Source organism: Mandrillus leucophaeus, unplaced genomic scaffold, assembly GCF_000951045.1.
Source record: "Mandrillus leucophaeus isolate KB7577 unplaced genomic scaffold, Mleu.le_1.0 Scaffold12, whole genome shotgun sequence".
In the NCBI taxonomy this organism is placed as follows: domain Eukaryota; kingdom Metazoa; phylum Chordata; class Mammalia; order Primates; family Cercopithecidae; genus Mandrillus; species Mandrillus leucophaeus.
In genome coordinates, this window is record NW_012100320.1 from 6,946,803 (window position 1) to 6,957,397 (window position 10,595).

Genomic DNA, 10,595 nt, shown 5'->3' on the forward strand with positions numbered 1-10,595 from the left:
CTCGGCCTCCCAAAGTGCTGGGATTACAGGCTTGAGCCACCGCGCCCGGCCGACCATGTCTTCTGTGTGAATTTCCCTGGAGCCTTTGTCAGAAATCAAGGGATTCTGTATGTGTGAATCTATTTCTGGAGTTTTTTTTTTTTTTTTTTGGTCTATTGATAATATTATTCTGTCCCCGTGCCAGCACTTAATTTTAATTACTGTAGTTTGTCCTCTAGCTTTATTTTTCTTGAAGATTATCTTGGTTGTTTGCATTTCCATATTCTTTTTAGAATTGGCCTGTCTGTTCGTTTTCTTTTCTTTTTTCTTTTCTTTTCTTTTCTTTTCTTTTCTCTTCTTTTCTCTCTTTCCCTTCCTCCCTTTCCTTCCTCGCCTTCCCATTTTAGAGAGAGGGTCTCGCACTGTTGCTCAGTCTAGAGTGCAGTGGCCTGATCATGACTCATTGTAGCCTCGACCTCTTGGACTCACACACACACACACACACACACACACACATATACATACATATACCACACAACCTGCTGGGATTTTCATTTGGTTTATATAGACTCTATAGATCATTTTGGGGGAGAATTGACATCTTAACATTATAGAGTCTTCTGGATCATGAACATGGAATATTTTCCCATTTATTTAGATTTTCTTTACTTATCTCAGGAGTGCTGCTTTGTAGTTTTCAGTGTAGAAGTCTTGCACATTTTTCATTAGATTTATTACTATTTATTGGTATTTTCTGATGCTGTTGCAAGTGGTATTTTTTTGACAGTAAATAAATGTTTATTAAACTTTACATAATCATGACAATAAAAACATAAGTGAATTTTAATTAAACTGAATTGTTTGCAAAACATATAGTTGGCATCACTGATGTAGTGTCTTATTTTCTTGATTCATTCTTTTTTTTTTTTTTTTGAGATGGAGTTTTGTTCTTGTCACCCAGGCTGGAGTGCAATGGCGCAATGTCGGCTCACTGCAACCTCTGCCTCCTGGGTTCAAGTGATTCTCCTGCCTCAGCCTCCTGAGTATCTGGGATTATAGGTGTGTGCCACCACTCCTGGCTAATTTTTGTATTATTAGTAGAGAAGGGATTTCACCATGTTGGCCAGGTTAGTCTCGAACTCCTGTCCTCTGGTGATCCACCCGCTTTGGCCTCCCAAAGTGCTGGGATTACAGGCATGAGCCACTGCACCCAGCCTGATCCATTCTTTAGTTAAAAAAAATCAATTAACAAATGCATTTTTAAAAATAAAAATTAAAAAAAATAATTTTAGGAGCCTTCTGATCTTTTTTGAGGTATATCTTACCTACAGTAAAATACAGAGATCTTAAGTATGCAGTTTGATGAGTTTTTTCCCTAAATATCCGTTCATGTGGCTGCCACCCAGATCGAAATATAGGACATTTCCAGTACCTTCAAGTCTCTTCCCAGCCAGTCCTAGCCTCTTCTTTGTAGGTAACACTGTTACTGAGAAGGCTTTTGTGTACAAATATTTTGTGTCATTATTTGAAACTGAAGAACTAATTGCTTAAATTATTATAAAATGAGTATTTTCAGTAGAAGTGATAAAGGGTATTGTTTTTTGTGTTGATGTTAACTGGGGTTAAACCGTGATATTTATATGTCTTAGTCTGTTCTGTGGTGTTATAACAAAATACCTGACACTGTAATTTATGAACAGAAATTTATTTCTCATATTTCTGGAGGCTGAAATCTTCAAGATCCAGGTGCTGATAGGTTCAGTTGTCTGGTGAGGGCCGTGTCCTCCAGAGGGGAGGAATGCTGTGTCCTCACATGGTGGAAGGTGAAAAGGCAAGCCAGTGGAATGTTGCTAACACCCGTTTTTTTTTTTTTCTTTTTTTTTTTGAGATGGAGTTTTGCTCTGTTGCCCAGACTGAGTGCAGTGGCATGATGTCAGCTCACTGCAGCTTCTGCCTCCCAGGTTCAAGTGAGTCTCCTGCCTCAGCCTCCTGAGTATTTGGGATTACAGGCATGTGCCACCATGCCCGGCGAATTTTTGTATTTTTGGTAGAGATGGGGTTTCACCATGTTGGCCAGGCTGGTCTTGAACTCCTGACCTCAAGTGATCTGCCCACTTCAGCCTCCCAAAGTACTGGGATAATAGGCGTGAGCTACCACGCCAGGCCTAACGCCTCTTGTGTGTGGTCCTTAATCTCATTCACAAGTGGAGGAGCCCTCATGACCTAATCACCTCTTCAAGACATCACCTCTTAATGCTGTTCACATTTGGCAACCCCTGAATTTTGGTGGGGACACATTCAAACTATAGCACCAGGAGCATTATTCTCTTTTCCACTTCGTGGGGGATACAATTTGACCAGTGTTGTAAAGTTGTATAGTGAGAAGCTCACTAGTGAAGTTTTTGGTATGTATATTTAATTGCCCTAGTGAATGTTCCTTTGATCAACCTTTCTTGTTAACACTTCCAAATATACTTACTGCTTCTAGCACAGTAGACTATCTCCAGCAAAAATCTACTTATCAGGTGTTTTGGTTAGTGGTAAAAAATTGAGAAATTGAGGTTGGGGAAAAATTGACAGTAGAAAGGTGGAAAAGATTGGACTCTAGCAATAGTCTAATTTTGTACGTTAAGTAGTGAACCTAGCACATATCAGATGTTTAGTAAGTAAGTGATAAATATGAAACCACAAGTCCAGTCATGTCAGAAGATATCTGCTTGGTTTTCCAAAAGTGTGAATTATTTCCTGCTTTTAGTTTTTTCCTATAGTGGTTGATTGAGGAACACACACAGACGAGCATTATATGCACGCACATGTACATATATGTTTTTAAAACTTTTAAATTGGAGCATAATGTAACTTAGAGAAAAATGCACTAATTATAATATATAAAAATTTCACAAAGTGAACATATTTGTTTACTAGAGTCCCCTTTGTGCTTTCTCCCATTCACTCCTCTCCCCAAAAGTAACCAGTATCCTCACTTCTAACACTGCAGATAAGTATGTAAATGTGATAATACAATATGTGCTGTATTCATCTGACTTCTTTTTCTCAGCATCAGGTTTATGTTATCTATTCATATTGTGTAGGGAGCAATAATTATTTCATTCTCATTGCTGTCGTATAGTACTCAATTAGCTTAGGGGAAACTTAATCTGCTGTATTTTTTTCTTCTTAAAGCAGCTTTAATGTAGGGTTGGGGTGGCTTTCCTAATTGTCAGAAACTGCTTGCTGCCTGGAGGCTACTGGGAAGGAGGAACATGTTCTTCTAGGAACCAGTGAATCAACTTGGTGATGAAGAAGCTACCTCCATACATTTCCCCTGTGCCTTCTGAAATGTATTTACGTTTGCTAGTAGAAAGTTGTTGATTTTTCAGGTTTGTTTTTTAGGGTTATATAGTAACAGTAATAGCTAGCATATATTGAGCTTTATATTAGGTACAAGTACTATGCAAAGTGATTTCCTTAAATTACCTGCTTTTATTTTCATGAGAACTGATGTTTTATTAATGTTCTGGAGAGTGAGGTCTTGGTCGGTGCGAGTGAACACATCCTTTAAACGTATGTTAGGCTGTGGCCTCCATTATCTAACTGCTTATTCTTTTCATGTGTAGGTATGTCATTGATGGTGCCACTGCTCTTTGGTGTGCAGCTGGAGCAGGACATTTTGAAGTTGTTAAACTTCTAGTCAGCCATGGAGCCAACGTGAATCATACCACAGTAACTAATTCAACCCCCCTGCGGGCAGCATGCTTTGATGGCAGACTGGACATTGTGAAATACTTGGTTGAAAATAATGCCAACATCAGCATTGCCAACAAATATGACAACACCTGCCTAATGATTGCAGCATATAAGGGACACACTGATGTGGTCAGATACCTTTTAGAACAACGTGCTGATCCCAATGCTAAAGCACATTGTGGAGCCACAGCATTGCACTTTGCAGCTGAAGCTGGGCACATAGATATTGTGAAAGAGCTGATAAAATGGCGTGCTGCTATAGTAGTGAATGGCCATGGGATGACGCCATTGAAAGTAGCTGCCGAAAGCTGTAAAGCTGATGTCGTTGAACTGTTGCTCTCTCATGCTGATTGTGACCGAAGAAGTCGGATTGAAGCTTTGGAACTCTTGGGTGCCTCCTTTGCAAATGACCGTGAGAACTATGACATCATAAAGACATACCACTATCTATATTTAGCCATGTTAGAGAGGTTTCAAGATGGTGATAACATTCTCGAAAAAGAGGTTCTTCCACCAATCCATGCTTATGGGAATAGAACTGAATGTAGAAATCCTCAGGAACTGGAGTCCATTCGGCAAGACAGAGATGCTCTTCATATGGAAGGCCTTATAGTTCGGGAACGGATTTTAGGTGCTGACAATATTGATGTTTCTCATCCCATCATTTACAGGGGAGCTGTTTATGCGGATAACATGGAATTTGAGCAGTGTATCAAGTTGTGGCTTCACGCCCTGCACCTCAGACAAAAAGGTAACAGGAACACCCACAAGGATCTTCTTCGATTTGCTCAAGTTTTCTCACAAATGATACATTTGAATGAAACTGTGAAGGCCCCAGACATAGAATGTGTTTTGAGATGCAGTGTTTTGGAAATAGAACAAAGTATGAACAGAGTGAAAAATATATCAGATGCTGATGTCCACAATGCTATGGACAATTATGAATGTAATCTCTATACCTTTCTGTATTTAGTATGCATCTCTACCAAAACGCAGTGCAGCGAAGAAGATCAGTGCAAAATTAACAAGCAGATATACAACCTGATTCACCTTGATCCCAGAACTCGTGAAGGTTTCACCTTGTTGCATCTGGCTGTCAATTCCAATACTCCGGTTGATGATTTCCACACCAATGACGTCTGCAGCTTTCCAAACGCACTTGTCACAAAGCTCCTACTGGACTGTGGTGCAGAGGTGAATGCCGTGGACAATGAGGGAAACAGTGCCCTTCATATTATCGTTCAGTACAACAGGCCCATCAGTGATTTTTTGACCTTGCACTCCATCATCATTAGCCTAGTTGAAGCTGGAGCTCACACTGACATGACGAATAAACAGAATAAGACTCCGCTAGACAAAAGTACAACTGGGGTATCTGAAATACTACTTAAAACTCAAATGAAGATGAGTCTCAAGTGCCTGGCTGCCCGAGCAGTTCGGGCTAATGACATTAACTACCAAGACCAGATCCCCAGAACTCTTGAAGAGTTTGTTGGATTTCATTAAGTGACTGGATATGTAAAGTCGTTTAATGTGGTGCTAAAAAGTAAAGGACTTTAATCACAGACAGTAGAATTATGTGTTCATAAATTCTGCTTTTCTTTCCACTACCCTTCCTCCCATCCCATCCTTCCTTAGTTCTGTATTTGTTTTTCTTGCCTCATGGTAATTGATTTCAGACAGACTTTAAACAAAGCCACATAGTTTTGGTGTAACGATAAGGTATTTGGATATTGGTCACCTATTTGTCTTTTTTTTTTTTTTTTTAAAGGAACAGATATAAAATTGTTTATGTAACAAGGGACATTTATAATTTCAAGTTGATAATGTTTTAAACAGCTGCTTACAAAAGTATTTCTGTTAAGCCTATGTCAGCATGTTATCCATGCAGCAGTTTTGAGGATTTTATGAAGAAAAAGAGCTAAAAAGGAACATTAAAAGGAATGGGATAGCCAGGTGTTCTGCCCATGCCAAACTGCTGTAGATAGTTTTGACTCTTCCATTATTTATATGGAGTGATGCAGCACATTTTAGCATTCAGGAGGATTTTAAAAAAATAGCTGCAGATTAATCTGGAAAATATGCTAATTTAATAGTTACAAATTTGTAAAGTTAAATCCATTTGAAATTGTTGCATTATGCTGGGTAGTATATACAAAATGGTTATCATCTTAAACCAACTTTTCAGAGAATCTTGATGGACTCTGCCTTTAGGCTTGAATTCTTCAAAGTCTATTTTAATGAAATTTATCTAAATTGCAGCAGTCTATTTGATTCAGCTCATAGACATGTAAAAATTATGAATGCTGTTTTCTTATGAAACAAATTGTCACAGTATAGCTATACATTCTATTTTTGTCCCCTTTCCCCTTTTCCTCCTATATCTTTTAAAATTTGGAAACTACTTTTCCAGAAGGCATTATTTGTGCCTCCCTAATAAGGTATTTTTATTTATGACAGATGAAAAGGAACCAGGATATTTTTGAATTTTTTCACTTTCTTAGTCTGTGACAAGAAGTAGAAATATCACTAGTGTGGTATAGGAACTTACGTGTTTTTTATGATAAAAATAATTCTTAATGCCACTTGAAAGGTAATTTTGTCTGAGCTGCAAATTTTTCAACCACAAAATGTCACTTATTCCTACAGGCTATACAGAGGTCTTTATGGTTTTTTGGTTTTGTTTTGTTTTAATGGCAACATTTTAACTGTCAAACTAAAAGGGTATTCTGTGATTATCTTTTAAGCATTACAAAAATTCAAGTGAAAGTTATACGCTTATTTCTATTGATGTTAAAAATGATAATGAAAGCAAAATTAGCTGTATCTGTAATTTTCTCTCTAGTGCCAAATGAATGCCTTAGCTACTCATAGTGCATGGTACTGTAAGTGAAGACCTGCAGCTTCTTTTTTTTTCCTTTAATGAAAAGCATTATAATGATGTAGCAGCATCAGATACAAACTTAAAAAAAAATGTTTCAATTAACACTTTATGGATAATGCTTTGTAAAGTATAAGAGAAAGGTTGCAGTTAGATCAGTATAAAACAATGACCAAGCCAAAATCAGCACCTAGGGCCTTAAATAAAATAGAAATACCCCACAAAATGAAATATTTTGAAGGATGGGAGGGGACAGAAGGGGGGACTATCCCCCAAGGATGCAAGATACTTTTTACAGTTGCTATCATTATACTTTGTGTGTCTTCTTGCTTCAGTTAGGAATGTTTTCATGGTAAATTCTGTCGTGGTAATAGATTTCTATTTTCCTAACCTGAGATTTTACAAGGAAGGTTTTTAGGTTGGCTTAAACGGAGGTATTTGAGTGAGCCCTAATTTAAAAATTACCAGACTTGATCCTCCTGGTATGAGTCAAGGAAATACTGTACCTTGCTCTTAGCAACTCTCAGTGGCCTGAAAGAGAAAATGCTCTTCTTCAAGGTGAGTGAATCATGCTTTTTCCACAGTTCAGATCAGACCCTTTATTTTTCAAACTACAAGGCCTGCTTATTGGACAGTCTAAGGAATAGCTTTGATACTTGGTATTCAGTTGGTTCCATTATTAATGTATATTATTTTTATTTAAACATCAAAACTTAAAATATCAGATAATGTTGCATGTTTTAAAAACACATTTCATCCCTTTGGCTACCCAGGACCAGCACTATTTAAGACACTGCTTATTTATAAAATGAGGATAACGATTATATGTACATATTCAGACATCAAAATTTAATGACATTCTATTTTGAGAAGGGAAAACAATGCTGGAGAAAGTAAAACTGTTGATTGAAATGCTGACAGGTTGGAGAACGAATTTGAAGACAGTGGAATAAACTATGAACTATGCTAATGGTAATTAGATTTTTTTTTGTTTGTTTAGTATAGTGGTAAATTGTGTAGTATCCTGCTGAGAATCTAATTCTATCTTGTAAAATCAATCCAAATGTGTATTGTGAAAACACCTGTATAAAATCATTTTTGAAATAAGTGATCTACATGCCTGTTTTTTTTAAATGTTTTTGGTAGAATTGTTTTAAAATATGTTTAGCCAGACCCTTCCCCAACTTAATTTTTTTTTTTAAAAAAGGAAAATAGGTAAGAAAATGATAGTTCTATATCTTAGCCCTCTGTGAACTCTAGGCTGTCTCCATTTTGCAGCCACTTTGGTCATTTGATGTTTACTATTGGTATACGTATGCTTTGAATTGTATCTCTTCATTGATGATATTACAGATTCAACCAAAACTTCTCTGTCCTGTTCAGTAATAGTTATATAAATCTGGATGAGCTAGGGAGGCCCAGGTGGATGTTTTCATTCGCAAATCATGAGAAGCTTAAGTGGGTTTTATGCACTTGATAGAGTTGGCAAAATTGAGCTATTGAGTTTAAGTTAACTATTTAACTCAAGGAATGGGCAGCAAACCCATCCCCTGAATTGATAAAGAAGGGGGAACGTTTTTACATTAGAACTGACACTGACAACATAGCTTTTTCAGTCCACCCTGGTTGTTCTAGTAGGCCACAGCCCAATCATGTTAAGGTTCTTTGCTGTGGGAATTTTAAATAAACCAAACCCAAAAGCAGACCATCTGTAAGCTTTGGTCTGCTTGTTTCTGAGAAGGGTTTTATTTCATTATACTAATAGTGGACTAACAATTGGTAATTGTGAGAACTTAGGTATGATAGCATTGTTTGAAGTAAAATATGATTTGGGGGCAGCAGCTTTCTAAATACCAACTCTGTTTGACAGATGTTTTGAAAATTGAAATTTCATGGGAGCAACACCCTGTTAAGAGTTTCCACTATAGTTGAGGCAGCTACTTTATCAATAAGACCACTTTGGGTTGTTTAAGCAGAAGCATTTCTTTTTTTTTGGAATGGGGTGGGGTGAGGAGTGAGTTGCCAGACCTTTGATTACAGTTTGCTGGTTTAGAAACAGCCAGTCAGTGGCTGAATTAGTGAATAGATGAATGAAAGTATAAAGGACTTGTTTTTTTATGGTAGATTATCTGTAAGAATCTTAAATGTTCCTTTTCAGATTAGTCAGATGTGTTGATGCACACATGATTATTCTGTTTTTCTCACTGACTATACTATAACATTAAAAAGGGGTTAAAGAAAACAAAACTCTGCCTTTTGTGCTATGAAACATTTTTAGTCCAGAGGTTTTAAGCTATGTGTCCATTCCTGTTCTGAAAATGCATAGCTTTTTCTGGATGTCATCTCTTGAAAGTAGAAAACTCCTATGTGTGTATCACATTGCAGGGCTTTCTTATGTATTTCTGGCAGACTTTCCCAAATCTTTAGATGGACTGGGTTGTACAGCATGCCCTCCCCCAAATATGGGATCTGAAATAAATACTACACTATTGATAGTGGAGATATATTAATTTTTAAAACTGTAAAGTAAATGTGGTCTCTAGTCTAGGTTTGTGGTGTGTACCTTTGTGTTAATGTATAGGGAAGAGACAATGACTTGATGGTTATGGGGAGTGTATCTTGATGTATGTACAGGGGTAAGTATTGCTAAATTATTAACAGCTTTTATTCAGGGTGAGTCATGTGATGAATGGCCTAATCAGAAAAATGAAGGAGCAAAGATGCAAGCTTGCCAAGTGATGAAACGAACACGATTTTGTATCTATTTTTTATCAGGTGTTGTAAAATTTGTGCATGGCTTTTTTTTGTTGTTGCTTAGTAACTGGTAGAGAAGAAAAGATGAGGAAAGAAACTCAGCTTTCCTCACTAATCTTTTCAGAGGTACACAGTTAGGGAGTAAAATCTGACTGGCCTAATCGATGGAAAAGACCCTGTCCTTTTCACCCCATCCTGCAATCCTCCGTGTAGAGGAACTACATTGTTGTATTCTAGTAATTCACTGTGATTTATAACAAACCAGTGATGTCATTCTATTGTGCACTTTTGTCAAACCATTTATGTGACTTTAATAAACATAGTAAACTTGCTGACTGCACCAGAGGTCCATTAGTGATTTATATATTGCATGACATTTTCTATTTTGAGTTTGACATGTAGAGTCATTTTTAGTTTCATGGCAATTGACAGTCCTAATAACTCAGCTAATTTGAAACTAACAATCTTGCTGTGTAAAAGGAAAAAATGGTGTTTGTGTTCAGTAAATGTTTGAAAAAAACTACTTTGAGGTTTGTGTCTTTATTATTCAGTGTGCCTTAGTTGCGATGTTCTTTTGTTGAGTGCCTTAAAGTTGTCAAAGTTATATATGTGCACGGGAAAAAATTCAAATAGTAAAGAAAAATTCAAATATATTTTTTTAAAGTTCCCTTTTCATCTCTTCCCGCCTCCCATTTGGACTCTGCAGAGACAATCACTATTAATAGTTTTTTGAGTAGCTTCCCAGAATGTTTCTGTGCACATATGTATTATTTCTCCTTTTCAGTTTTTAAAATGCAACACTATTCTGTATCTTATCTTTTTCATGTAATATATCTTAGGCATTTTTCATTTCTATATGTATAGATTTTTAAAACAACTTCATAGCATTTAATTCTGTTGATGGATTGAAAATGTATTTAACTAGATTGTATTGATGGACTTTAGGTTTTCAGTTTGTGATATTTCAAATAATGATGCAGTCAACATCCTTAAGTACAATACTTACAGGACATATTCATTCCTAGCACTGGAACTTGGTTTAGTGACTACTTAAAATCTTGACAGAAGTTACCAAATTGCCTTCCATCTCTTTGCATCTTTATTGACATCAGATATTACTTAATCATTTAGTTTTTTCAAAGTTGTGATTAATGAAAAATAGTATTTCATGGTTTGATTTGTGCGCCTTTATTATGAGTAACGTTGAACACTTTCATATATTTATTGACTATGT

General features: G+C 36.6%; 1 protein-coding gene across 1 annotated transcript in view; it reads left to right on the forward strand.

The window, feature by feature from the left end:
- Positions 1–9,884, forward strand: part of FEM1B (fem-1 homolog b (C. elegans)) — an 18,350-nt gene extending 8,466 nt beyond the window's left edge. Inside the window, exon 2 of the mRNA XM_011968744.1 lies at positions 3,597–9,884. Coding sequence (XP_011824134.1) covers positions 3,597–5,232 — 1,636 coding nt within the window. The 3' untranslated portion in view covers positions 5,233–9,884. The remainder of the gene's footprint in view (positions 1–3,596) is intronic.
- The last annotated feature ends 711 nt before the right edge of the window (positions 9,885–10,595 follow it).